This window comes from Physella acuta, unplaced genomic scaffold (assembly GCF_028476545.2).
Source record: "Physella acuta isolate Inbredline_101_S28 unplaced genomic scaffold, ASM2847654v3 ptg000195l, whole genome shotgun sequence".
In the NCBI taxonomy this organism is placed as follows: Eukaryota; Metazoa; Mollusca; class Gastropoda; family Physidae; genus Physella; species Physella acuta.
The window spans coordinates 37,731-51,961 of NW_026731714.1; the positions used below are offsets into that span (position 1 = coordinate 37,731).

The window sequence follows — 14,231 nt, forward strand, 5'->3', positions numbered from 1 at the left end:
ACTATTATGAATGCTATTTTAAATCACAGTAAAAAGGATTAATTATGAAATATTTGTAAACTATGTATTACAAAATTTTGGAAGTTGTTCAATAATGCTATAATTATAAATAGTGGGGAAACAAAAAATGTGCCACTCAATTTTAAACGAATCCTGAAAATCAATCCCCTAATATTACCAATCATGAAACCAAAATCTGAAACTTTTAAAACCCTGAACCTTAATGTCACACTGTTTTAAAAAACAAAATCGCAAATTATTTCATTACTTTTTGAGACATTTAGCTCATATTATGCCCACTACATAGTCCTTTAGAGGCATTATTAATTTTGTAAAAATCTTCAGACTAAAATTAATATTTAAAGTATTGTGCCTGTAATGAATGAGTTTAAATTGTTTTTAGAACCATCTCAAGCCTATAATCTGGGTACGTACAATGAAATTCCTCATTTTTTAAAAAAGACATTTTCCAGGCTTCCCCAAAAATGTTAATAATTAAAATAATTGATTAATATTTATTATGAGGATGAAATTATTTTGTTTCCAACATTATGTAATCTTAAGGGGGGATACCGGCACAGTTAAGGGTCACAGTGAGGTCATTATAGTTTAGACTTAGTACGCCTGTTTAATACGTCATAGCATGAATTGTGATGTAACTTTTCCCCACGCCAAGCAATAAATATGCACTTGGGATCACGGTTAGATCACACAAGTGACCATAGTTACAAGGAGGGGTGGGTTAGACTAACCCTAATCATCATAATTTTCAAAGATTTCAAAAACAGTTTAACGAAAGGTGGATTGACAGAAGTACAGAACTTTGTATTTGACCCATTCAAGATTGTCTGTGATATCAAAATATTCAACAAGACTGCTTTAAGTGTGATCCCAGCATTTATAAATGTTAGTTTAGTCCCACAAAATGGTTTCCTGCTAAAAAATTCCTGTATACTGCATTCTAACTCTAAATTTTATTCCTATCAAATTCTCTATTTAGATTAAGTTTTATGATGTTTTAGTGTCAGTTAAGAAAACGAAAGTAGCGGCGTAATATGAATGACGTCACTTGGTTTAAGCCTAGCTTACACAGCAGTGGAATTGGTACCATCTACGCATGCGGGAACTACTAAAAGGTATATAAGCTGTAAAAATGCTCTGGAGACTCGCTGATAAAAACTATTTTAAAAGAGTCTTGATTTATTTTTCTAAAACTGTTAACGCGGAAATTATTTTAACTCAAATTTTACAAATCCAGAAAGTGGAAAAAATATGGTTCTTGAATCCGGAAATCCGGGGTACCCCGGAAAAGTGGCACCCCTGCTATTAGTATTTACTGTTAAATCCTGAAGAGTCAAAATGATTTTCCATTGTTTGGAAAAGGGGGTAAGCCGAGATGTAATAATTCATAACAAGTGAACAATTTCCTGCTAGCGGATTAACGTAAAAAAAAAAGCAGAGAGGTTACAATTGAAAACCAAGCATGGTGATTTTGATGTATAAATTTAGCATACCAGTTAAATGATTTTTTTTGGGTACAAATAAGTATTATTCTTCTTCCTTCTTAATTGTAATGCCTTTTGCTACCCAAGAACAAACTACATCACAGTAATTTTTAGATTTTTGAGTTTTTGTAAGTATTTAGATGTGTAACAAGTCAAATTTTCTGTCACTCCCTCCCCCGTGTGGATGTCATATATTCATGAGTCTAAATGAACATTAAGTATTTTCTTTTTTCAAAACACAAATTCTCTTTAAGAAAAACAAGGTACACGAACAATATATAATAACCTTTCTGTGTCAAAACAAAGGGAGTAAACTTACGTTTTTGATCTGTGATGAGGACTATCAAAGTAGTCTAAATCTTCATCTCTACGTTTTTTATGTCGCCTGTACTCTTCATCTTGACATTCACTGCCCTTGCTGTAAGATCGTTTCCGTCTTCCTCTAGGCATCTGTAAATGTTTATATAAAGTATCAGCTATACTTTAATATAAATAATAGTCAGGAACTTTCTGTGTTATTTGAGGTAGGGCTTATTGTGGCCAACTAGTATGCATGGTGCTTTTATCTTCTTGCGATTGAGAGAAAATAAGTGCGTTATTTCCATAGATGCTACAAGAGATTTCATTAATCTGTTAAAATTCTTGCTCGCTACAAGAGATTTCATTTATCTGTTAAAATTCTTGCTGAGCGCATAAAATAAATCTAAAATTTATCACTAGATAAACGCTACAAGTAATGAACACAATTGACCTAAAATGAAGACTTGTTTCCGGTTTGAGGCATCTTATTTTTTAAATTACTAGATAGAATGAAAATGAAAGCATAGAAATACTCTTCAGAGAAGAACATACAGGGTTCCCACATTTTTTTTTACCAGAAAATTCCCTGCTATTTTTTTCATACAGATTTCAACGTGTATGACCATTGCCAAATTAAATTGAATTAAACCACACAAAAGCAGACATTTTTTGGGGTGCCACTTATCTCAAATTTCAATCCCAAAACTTTTTTTAAAACTAAATAGAGACTTATGCTACGCCACAGGTCAGCTAGTTTGCTTTAAAACACTATCAGTAGCTCGTGAAGGACGATTAAAAAATGACAATGGGACAAGTCACAAGAGTGTGACTAGAGTCAAGAAGATAGTATGCCTTCAGTATGGCGAGTATGGTCTATAAAAAAATGGGTAATCTATCATTTTAGGTACGTAAAATTGTCCGAAGCTAGTAATGTGAAAGAAAGGGTGACACATTAAATTTTAGTAATTATTTCACATTTTAGGAGGATTTATGTATTGAAAGTTACAAAAATGTTTCAAGTTTTAGGAATGTACCTCTTTTTAAACTATCTTAAGAAAACTTTTCAGTAATAAAGATTAGTGATGTTTTCATCAGATACAACCAAGTCTAGAATCTATATATATATATATATATATAGTTTCTAAATTAGTTGTTTTAAATTATTTCGAACATCTACTTCTTCTAGATCTAGTTTGTGCCTCTACATACAAGCATGTCTGAGCAAATGTTATGTCTTGTTAGTGATTGTTACGTGTTATGTCTTGTTAGTGATTGTTACGTGTTATGTCTTGTTAGTGATTGTTACGTGTTATGTCTTGTTAGTGATTGTTACGTCCCTTGTGTTATGATTATTATGTTAATTGCTATAGTTAATAAATTTAACGAAAGACTTTTTTATTTTGCAATTATTAATTAATAATACAATCAAGAACACGTTTAAAAGTGTAAAATAGTGATTTTAGTTATTAAAATTGGATTAAAACGTATAAAATGCAATTGTTACGCAGGAAAAAAAAGAAAGGGGAAAAACTATTGCAAGTAGTGATGCCACTAAAACACGAATATCTCAAATTCTATGAGTAGGAATACAAAATAACTCTTACATATTAAAGTAAAATGGCAGCTTGTAACATAGCACTTTCGGTTAGTTTCTGTGTGAAACGGTTACAAAATAGCGCCCGATGAAAATCACGAGTTTGGAATTTTTTGCTATGTATGATCGGCTGTATAACTTAACTCTAGCAAATCTTGCTCGCAAACACTGCTGTTTAAAGCTAATTACTGGCCTACAGGCCTATTGGTATATTTAGCCATTGATTTTGGTTTATTATTCAGTTTTTTATAATATTTTATACAAATATATCAATATACTTCTATTAAAGCCTTTATTTATTAAAACCTTAGTTGAGCGTCGGAATTTATCGGGTAATGTTTGTTGAGTTTCGGTAACTAAAGTTACGATAAACCTTATTTTATTTGACCATTGAAATATAAATAAAGTTAAAGTTAAATTAATGTTTTAATTTTTGAAGTTTAATCGACAAAAGGAAACAGGAGTAAATATAATAGTAGATTTAAATTAGTAGATCTAAAATTTTTAAAAAATATATATAAATATAAATAATAAAGTCAAATGTAATAATTTAATGTTTTTGGCTTGCAGCAGATTTGCGACCATTAATTAATTAGATCTAGATAGCTGCCAGGCCAAGTAAAAAAATCTAAATTACCAAAATAGTAAAAATTATTACAAAAATAGTAAAAGTGACTTATAGCTGAGCAACTTTTGTCTGCTATTAAAAACTACCGGTATTCCCCCCACCCCACACACACAGCAAGAGACTGTGGAGGTGTCACTGTCACTGTAAGGTCACAGTAGCCCAATATAATACGCCATATCATAAACTGTACTGTAACTTTTATTCCCCCCTCCCCTAGCCAAACAGCACCAAATACGTACTTGGGGTCACGGTGAGTTCATACAAGTTTAGATATCAGTGACCTTAGTTACTAGGAGGGGCGGGTTAGTCTAGCCCTAATCGTTTTTCTTTGCAAAAGATTTCAAAAACAATTTGGAGATATTTAGATATCTAAGATTTTTTATGGCCGATAATTCTTTCATTTAATAACAATTTTAAATACTAGTAACACCTTTACACTGTCAGTCTTGCAACAACAACAAAAAAGACAGGGCTAACACTCACCCCCCCCCCCCCCCCCCCACGTCATAGTAACTGAGAAATCGGGTTTCTTCTGCAATTAAAGTCTGAAATTCACTTTTCAAAATTCAAGATTTTTTCCAAACTGCGTTCGAACTCTGTTAAACTATGTTTAGGGTTAGTAGCAGAAATATTAAGCTGAAACACTTAAAAATAACTAGCTAGGCCTATTCATAATGATTAATAAAGCAATAGGCCTTTTTAACACGCAATTAAAATAAATAGGCCTATCCAAATTTTGAATGTTCTGTATTAAAAATAAAAGATAACGGCAAATAAAGTATGGTTTACAGTACTTCCGGAACTGTGACAGACTTTGCCATTGTTTTACTGTTTTTTACTGCTATACCATTCCGGAATAAAAACAGACACTAAACTAAAGTTTTACCGAGGCAACTTTTTCGCACATTACTAGATCTAGCCTTGGTTGATTTTACGCACCTAAAACGATAGATTACCAAAATATGTACCTAAGGCTTAGCTCTATCTGGCAGCTTATCTGAATGTCGGTAAAACTCCATTTTAGCTTATTTTATTCCCCGCTTGACGTTCACCTCCAGTTCAGCGTATTTTATTATAAACACAACCGAAACACACAAAAACGTTAGGAAAACACCGATCTACTTATTTTTTTTTATGAATGCGATTTTTTATTAGAAAAGGTAAAGAAACAAAAAAGCATTAGAACTGTTCCAATTAAATATCGTGTGATCGTCAGCGGGAGAAAAATCCTTACACGGTCGCGGGTTCACCGTGAGTTCACATTGACTTTAATTAAAAATTATCAGCATACGTCATAGCTCGGGCAATAGCTGTTTGAAATTGTGTTGGCCTCAGTTTTGGGGTCATTGTAAGTTCATTAATGTTTATTTATAGTATCATGCCTGGGAGATACTTGTAACAATACAAACTTAACCGCCTTGCAATTGTGAGTTACGTTTACACGTACTTCACCCAATGCCATGAAAATTCTGACACACGAACATTGCACATTCAATATTCTAAATTTTGATTTTTCTCAAGTTTTAACAAAACTAAATTATCAAAATCTAAAAGATCGTGTTTTCCTAATGTTTTGGTGTGTTTCGGTTGTTATAATAAAATACGCTCAACTGGAGGTAAACAAGCAGCGGAGAAATAAAATACGCTAAAATGGAGTTTTACCTAACTACCCTGAATGTCTACCTAGAAAAAAAGAAAATGTAGATCTAGATTCTAGATCTAGATCTGATTCTAGATCTAGACTAGATCTAGTGCTATTTGATGTCTAAGAAAACGTAGATCTAGATCCTAGTTTAGATCTAGAATCTAGACGCTCTAGCTTTAGAATCTTGACGAGACAAGCAGTCCTAGATCTAGACTTTGACTAGATCTCTAAATCTAGACTAAATTTCTAGCTAGCCTTCGTTTCTTCACAACAATCAAGATGGCGGAATGAACACTTCAATAATCGCAACATAGAAAATATAAATTACACAGAAATATATCATCTTGTCTTATTTAAAACGACAAATAATCAATTAGGATGGTGTATTATTTAACATATTAACACTTACATTGTTAGCAGTGGTATGGTTTGTTATTTCCCACAGAAAATCCAGATTTATATGTCTTCTGCAGGTGGATAAAATCGATGTCAAAGCATCCATAAGCTTAGAGAATAAGAAATGCGATTGGCTACAATTCTACTGACGTCATAGCATTAAAATATCGCTTCATATCCTAGCCTGCCCTACCAAATGGACATAACACAGATCTACAATTTTATTTAGTTTATTGGAAAATTGTTATAATTCCTTGTAGTCAGTTTTAAATTTGAAAAACAATTATTGGTTTATTGTTTATATAAATAAATTACAACAGAACATCATCTATTTAGTTCAGTTTAAATTAAATCCGTACTTACTAAATACCGTATATACATAAAAAGTACCAGATGATTTTTTTTTTTACTAATGACGCCCGTTCGTGTAAGCAAATGCAACATTCTTTTTAAAGAACAGTGTGATAAAATAATAATAATTGATCTTTGGATTTAGCAAAGAATATTATATCCTCATCGACACGTGTTTTAGCAAACTTCTATTTTAAAATTCCTAATACAACAGGTGTGTCAAACGACCGAATATAAACGCGGTTTTCGCCCGCGTCGCAAAATGAAGTAGCATTTCACTTCATAGTTTCTATATTAAAAGGGCCTCTTATAATCATAAACTTGTTACCATTAAAAAGTAAATTTTAGGCCCTGTAATTCTTCGTACTTTTTAAAGTTGTTGATATTACACAATATAGGCCCTATCTCATTTATCTATTGAATACTATCACCAAGATGATTTTTTAACGACAGCCGCGTAACGGATTTTGACCCCCACTCCATTCAACTCCTAGGCCATTCAAAGTATTTCTGTACAAATAACTGTAAAATATACAGAATTGAGTTGTGTGATAATAAACAAAAAATGCACAAAAGACTAAATGTTTTTAATGTTAATAAAATGAAGCAATTGGCAAATTAAATTATTAATATGTGATTTTGACACCGTATACATTTTTATTAGCATTTACATGATTGACGTCCTTTTTTGGTTAAAACGGGAACATTTAATAAAAATTTTATCAGTTGCCCAAAAAGGCCGAACTCTATAAAAATACATGATGCGCATCACTTAAATAGGCTTGTGCCGGGTTGCAAAAAATGGCCGTTTTCTTTATTAACAACGTATCACCAAGCTTTTCTAAATTGACGTTTTCATGTTTTATAGGTTTGATAGGACAGTAAAAGAAATAAAAAGGTGTAGCTATATTATAAACAAGTTTGTCAGTCAAGTTTTTATTGTCTACTTCTTTGTTATAAATATATTATTAAAGCTATAACAACTCCGTTCAATGATTAGACCTACACTTCCATGTCATTTTTCAGCTTTGTCCGATGAACTAACCCCCCTTCACTTTTTTTTTTTTACTTTCTCGTATACAGAGTATAGAGGAAGTATTGTAGCCGTGCACAAAAATAACATGAAATTTTGACAGTTTTCATCGTTTTAAACCCCAGTACTTCGTCAAATACGGAGTATAGGGGACTTATTTTAATCGGGCAAAAATTATAAATCCAGATTTATCAAAGTTTCGGCGTTTTAGGCGTAATCGAGTCGGGAAAACTGGACTTTGCAATTCTGTCCGTATGTGTGTGTGTGTGTGTGTGTATGTATGTCTGTAAACACAATAACTTGAGTACCGTTACAGCTAAGCTGAAGAAATTTCTTATTTTAGTATTATATCGAATTTGTAGTTCTGTATCAACTTTTGAGCAATTTCCGGTAATCGGAAGTAGAACTTATTCTACTTTTGTTTTTTTCAAAAGCCTATAACTTTAGTACTGTTTCAGATAGATAAACCAAAATTTGGTTTCACATGAAATTTAATTTCACATTAAAAAATTTAATTCTCTGCCATCTGTCAAATTTTGAGTTATTTCCGTTAATTGGAAATAGTAATTTACGCTATTTCCGATTTCTCAAACAACGAATATAAATTTAAAAAGTAATAATAATAGTCCACACTATTATACACATCTTGTTTGCCATTCACTTGCTGCGCAATTCTTTTTTTTCCACGAGATTCTATTCTATTTAAAAAAAAAAGTTTGAGTAGGCCTAAATAAAAATGGATTAAAAATCATGTCTTTACTCCGAGTTGTCATTGTTTGTATATTTTAAAAATGTGAACATATGTAAATGTTATAGTTGTAAAGGACGACAGTTCAGATAATAAGGGTGAGAATGCAAGACTAGCAAGAAAGTATATTGTATATCTATTTACCATACGAAACTGTATATAAATTAGCAAGTGAATTTATGTGGAGATCTACCATATCAAAATACTTGCAGAGCCAGCTTTGTATAAATGCATATCTATAAAATATAATTATTAGCCTAGTTAAAACGACTGAAGTACTATTAATAAATTTTCTTACTTTTAATTGATGTGCTACTGGTTCTAGAAACGAATAATCATTTCGACAATATTTTGTTTTTGTAGGTGAGGTGTATGTGACCCTTGCACTGTTATAGACCACCACCGCAATCCTTCGTGTACGATCCAACATAATCTTGAGTGTTTCTTGTAAGTATGTATATCCGGAGGGAGGTTACGACATGGAGGTTACTCGGAAGATCGATTGGTAATGTGATTATTATATAGGCGGGCGTAGCGGTTTTATGAATTCCCATGCTGCGGGAATTGCTATAAACATAAACTATAAACATAAAGCAAAGGAAAACAATATGCTATGAACATATTCTTTATAATTTAAAACAGAAAACTGCATTTATGAGACAATTTCCCCATTCTTTTATGTTGTTGTAATATTCCTTTAAATCATGATACCGGATTACCGCGTTTACCCTATATACTGTACATGTCTAGAAGAAAAACTCACAGTAAATTAGTATGGATGTTCCACGAGGAAAACAATGTTTTCATACATCTTGCTGCGACCCCCCATCCCAGTATACTTATCATACCTATTTTCTTTTAGGGGTCATCCATAAATGACGTCAGGCTTTTTTGGACTATTTTTACCTCCCCCCTCCCCTCCGTCACACATCGTCACAAAAAGCCAGACCCCCCTAAAATGACGTCATACCTCAGCCTACAGCCCCCCTCAAAATTGCAGTTGAATTTTTTTTTAAAACATCGATATTTTTCCAAAATCTTGTCTGAACTCTGTCAAAATAGAGTTCTTTAATTAATTCCTATTACAATTTATTAAAACAGTTTTCTAAAACGTGAAATAACGTCTAAAATTAGTTTTCTAACATTGCTTTTTTATAATGCAAAAGTGTGACGTCGCACCATCTGAACCCCCCCCCCCATCACACACCGTCACAAAATTACGGACCCCCCTCCCCCCTACGAGTGTGACGTCATTTATGGATGACCCCTTAACACAAAATTAAAACGTCGTCTTAGCTTACCCATCCGTATACAACCGCCCCTCCCCCCCCCCCCCCCCCCAAAAAAAAAAAACAACATAGCCACGCCTACTCTGGTTCTAATTTGTGGAACAATCTTATCAATAAAATAAAACTATCTATATCTGAAAATATATTTAAATCTAAACTAAAATAACAATTACTTAATGACATCCTTAACTGACTCATTGCAACATTTCTCATTCATCTATTATATTCTCATTCTATCTCATTTTGTATTATAACTATGTAATATTATTTCTTTATTCCAAATCTTTGAATGCTATGTGTTTACTACTCCATTGCTTTTTATTACAATGCTGCTGTTATTATTATCATTATTATTAAAACGGCCAAGGTGAAAAAAAAGGCCTCGGGTTCGTGCCTACTGTTTATACCGTTATTGAATAAAATGAATACATTGAATAAAGGCGGTGTAATGTAGGTTAATTTAGTTTTCGGGATTCAATATACTCGAACACTTGTTATTGTGACGTTCTTCGCAAGCAGTGAAACCAAATACAAAACATGGCTTTCGCATTACGAAAAGCTACAAGTTATTTAATTAAAAGATTACATTTGCGTCCTGTTAAGAAAATTAAATTTACTTTTGATCCATATATGAATAATGTAAAATCTATCAGGTTTGTATGCATATTTTTTTACCACCTAGACTCTAGGCCTAGCCTAGATCTACTAAAAAAATCATAATAAAATGGTTTGTAAAATGAGTTGCCGAGGTCACGTATTGTCACGTAATTAATAATTACTAGGCCTAATTATTACTATATTATTAGGGATTTAGGTAAAAAAACACTAATCATCATATAAAAATAAAAATTACATATTCTTGTAGAGCTCAACTATATGAAAACAAAACAAAAAAGAGTTTCTGTCTAGCTCAAATAGTTTTTTTTTGGCGAATTTTTTTGTGAGGGGTGGAATCCCCTTGCTTTTGCATTGGCCAATTGTGACAAGTCATGGTATACCTGAATAAATTGAGCATAGTTATTTTACTTGTAGTTGTATTATGTTCATATTTGCAGAGTTTAACTAGAATGATATATAGAACTTGTAAATGCTGTTGAAATTAATAAAAATAATACAGAACTTATATTTTTGTGTTGGCTTCCTCCCATAACCCCAAAAAACTGTGTGCTGCGCAAATATGAAAATGTTTCTAAAGCCATATTTTATATAAATACAGCAAATGAAAGAACTACAAAGTTAGAAATCTAAAGTAAATGACTTGAACACTGTTATGTGCATATAATTGCCTCATTATTTTGGGCAGGTGAAGTAGAGTCCATCTTTAAGCCATTTTGTTATAAAACTGCTGCGCAAATATGAAAATGTTTCTAAAGCAATATTTTATATAAATACAGTGAATGAAAGAACTCCATAGTCAGAAATCTAAAGTAAATGACTTGAACACTGTAATGTGTCTATAACTGCCTTGTTATTTTGGGCAGGTGAAGTAGAGTCCATATAAAAGTCATTTTGTAATAAGTGAAATGAAGTTATCAGATCAATGTTTTTATGTGTGAATTGTGTATGGATTCTGATTTTCAGCATATAACTATATCTAAGGGTAAGTAGAACTTGAATACTTAAAATTACAGTTAGCACAATGTTAGTGTATAGCAACAGACAGGTAACCTAGATCTAGGTCTGACTCTTGTCAGTCTAGAGTCTAGTCTGACAAAATTGGATTTTTAGGAAAAACATATTCTGCAAAACTAGAACTAGAGCTGAAAAAATTAAAGATGGGTATGTAAATATATTTTGAAATAAAAAATTAGATTTGTTTGCATATGCCATAAGAATGCTGTTATTAGTTGATCAAACTTAAAGGCAGGAAGATCGGGATGAAAAAATATAACAATGGTGGCAGCGTGACCTACATACAGTGACTACGTTCGGAGGGGTATAACTAATGTCGGAGTCAAAATATCCAAAAACAAATTTCATTTCCAATTACTTAAGATATGTCTGATCAGTAATCTACTCTCATCTAGAGGAATCTTTTAAAAAATCGAGATTCCAACGTATTTGAAACTAACCTTGATACAGAGGGAAGACCAAAGCAGAGACAGCATGCAATCAGGTCGCAAAGCCATTAAAACTAAGGGACAACCACTCTACTTTTTAATTAACCTTAGGAAATGACCTTTTAAACTTAATTAATTACCATAAATTAAAAACTTATTAGTATGCAAAACCAAATCTCGTGGGTCCGGTATCAGAAAGTAATGGGCGATTTCGGGTCATGTTTTTACCGCGAACTCGGCGGATGCCGACAACCCTAATATTATTAGGCCTAAATTTTAAATTTAAATTTAATAAATTTGATTAAATCAAGTCTATGGGCAATACAATTGAGTGAACGTAGCAAATTTTGGCACATAATTTATAGAATATAGATTAGATGTAGCTATAGGCTATAGGCCTATTGATATACTAGATATATATTATATAGGCCATTATAGGCCCCTACATATACTATAAAGTATAAAGTATACTGACTGACCGTTAATGGTTTGGTTACCTTATTAAATTAATAAATATTAAAACTTCCAAATAACAGCGCTGCGGCTTTTAAATTTAGCCTTCATTCTCCAAAGCAAATTTGAAGTGCTTTCTGACATTTATAACCCTGCCACATATAGCTTGTTTTACAACATGAAAAACCCACCATTTTGCTCGTGGTAAACATTTTTCAAAGTAATTCATAGAAGGTCATTGGAACTAAGACAAAATCATTGGAAGTCATGCATCCAGTGTGGACACCATATTGTTGTTAGCAACCAGCCCTGCCTCCAGGCCAGCGAGCAACACTTACTAAGTGTAAGGTTTTAGATCAAGGATCTATAATCTACCACTTACACTACTAGTCGAGTACTTAGTTATAGTAATAACTTCATAGCATTCGTCCATCCAATGGCATCTAAATGTGCTACCATAGCATTAGTCCATCCAATGACATCTGGATGTGTTACCAAAGCATTAGCCCATCCAATGACATCTGGATGTGTTACCAAAGCATTAGTCCATCTAATGACATCTAAATGTGTTACCAAAGCATTAGTCCATCCAATGACATCTGGATGTGTTACCAAAGCATTAGTCCATCTAATGACATCTAAATGTGTTACCAAAGCATTAGTCCATCCAATGACATCTGGATGTGTTACCAAAGCATTAGTCCATCCAATGACATCTGGATGTGTTACCAAAGCATTAGTCCATCCAATGACATCTAAATGTGCTACCAAAGCATTAGCCCATCCAATGACATCTGGATGTGTTACCAAAGCATTAGTCCATCCAATGACATCTAAATGTGCTACCATAGCATTAGTCCATCCAATGACATCTGGATGTGTTACCAAAGCATTAGTCCATCCAATGACATCTGGATGTGTTACCAAAGCATTAGTCCATCCAATGACATCTAAATGTGCTACCATAGCATTAGTCCATCCAAAAACAATGTGTTATTGGAAATTTTTCTCTCCTAGTAGTCCTAGATGGGTTGCTGTCCTCCGCTATATTGTGGCTCAAACTCTGGAGTTTAGCAATAGATTGCTCACCCCATCACCCCATGCTTCTTCATTTAACCAAAGCATAGTTGTTAGACAATGCTAAATGATTTTTTTATTTCCCTTTCAGGGATGTGGCATCAACCCTTCACTTGCCTGACGTATTAGAAACCAATGTCGGAACCGCCGTCAAGTTTGATATCAGATCAGACAGGATAGAACCTCAGATTGATGTAGAATTCAGTATGTAACATTAACAACTTTCTTACCTTATGAGCACCTCAGATTGATGTAGAATTCAGTATGTAACATTGACAACTTTCTTACCTTATGAGCAGCTTAGTGTTATGTGAGAAATATAATTTAAGGTGGCAGAAATGTTGACTTAGTCATCATCTAAAGAGGTAAACATGTTCTAATTTTTTTATGTACTTTTAAACAAACTATTTCCTGTTGCAGATGATGGCGAAAAACTGATATTCAAGACAGGCAACCTCTCCCATTTAGAAATATTAGACTATCTTTATGAGTATGTGGATGAAAAAGATCCCAAAAAGCATGAAGGACCCGAATTGGTTACAAAAAGTTCAAAGGTTGCAAGCAAAATGAAAGGAAAGAGAAAATGAAAATATTATATTTTTGTTGTGTACAATAGACTTTCAGTTTTTTTTTTTTGTGTATATATAGTGTAGAGAAAAAATGCATGCTCAGATGTGTATTGAATCAGGAAAAGGGTGAAGTTGATGAATTAGTGTGTTCAAATGGATGTGTGGTAAAAAAGATTTTATAATACATAGTTGTGATACATAGCACATGTCAGAATAAATTTGGAACAACTAACTTTGTCTCTGTATTTGTCAGTGTACTGTAAAAAGCTGGCATTAGGCGTTAAGTTTTTCAGTGTGTTTGTCAGTGTGCTGTAGTTGCCATAAGGCAGTAAGTTTTCTGTCCTGATCTGTAGCCAACTCCACTTGCGCTCTCCTTGTGGTGCGGTGATGGTGACACAGTCAACTCTACTTCATTCATCACTCCCTCCCTCATGTGTCTAGCAATGCTTGCTCTAATCAGGTGGTACCTTATGTCAAATTTGCTTGCACCACAATCTAGGTGTTTCAGACAGCTCTGATCAAGGTGTTTCAGACAGTTCTAATCAGGTGTTTGAGACAGCTCTAATCCTGTTTGAGACAGCTC

At 33.0% G+C, this 14,231-nt stretch overlaps 2 protein-coding genes across 5 annotated transcripts in view; one reads left to right on the forward strand and one right to left on the reverse strand.

The window, feature by feature from the left end:
• LOC131936903 (serine/threonine-protein kinase par-1) overlaps positions 1-6,319 on the reverse strand; it is a 26,241-nt gene extending 19,922 nt beyond the window's left edge. The window contains exons 1-2 of one of the 3 annotated variants that reach the window (XM_059294012.1): positions 6,082-6,319; positions 1,825-1,955 (exon numbers count right to left, since the gene is read on the reverse strand). In XM_059294012.1, the coding sequence (XP_059149995.1) occupies positions 1,825-1,955; positions 6,082-6,174 (224 nt within the window). In that variant the 5' untranslated portion in view covers positions 6,175-6,319. The remainder of the gene's footprint in view (positions 1-1,824; positions 1,956-6,081) is intronic. The other 2 variants (XM_059294010.1, XM_059294011.1) reach the window with 2 other exon arrangements.
• Positions 1-13,928, forward strand: part of LOC131936904 (large ribosomal subunit protein mL53) — a 15,903-nt gene extending 1,975 nt beyond the window's left edge. Inside the window, exons 2-4 of one of the 2 annotated variants that reach the window (XM_059294019.1) lie at positions 1,023-1,136; positions 13,171-13,283; positions 13,500-13,928. In XM_059294019.1, the coding sequence (XP_059150002.1) occupies positions 1,060-1,136; positions 13,171-13,283; positions 13,500-13,666 (357 nt within the window). In that variant the 5' untranslated portion in view covers positions 1,023-1,059 and the 3' untranslated portion in view covers positions 13,667-13,928. Of the gene's footprint in view, positions 1-1,022; positions 1,137-9,972; positions 10,143-13,170; positions 13,284-13,499 lie in introns of those variants that run through there. The other variant, XM_059294018.1, reaches the window with a different exon arrangement.
• The last annotated feature ends 303 nt before the right edge of the window (positions 13,929-14,231 follow it).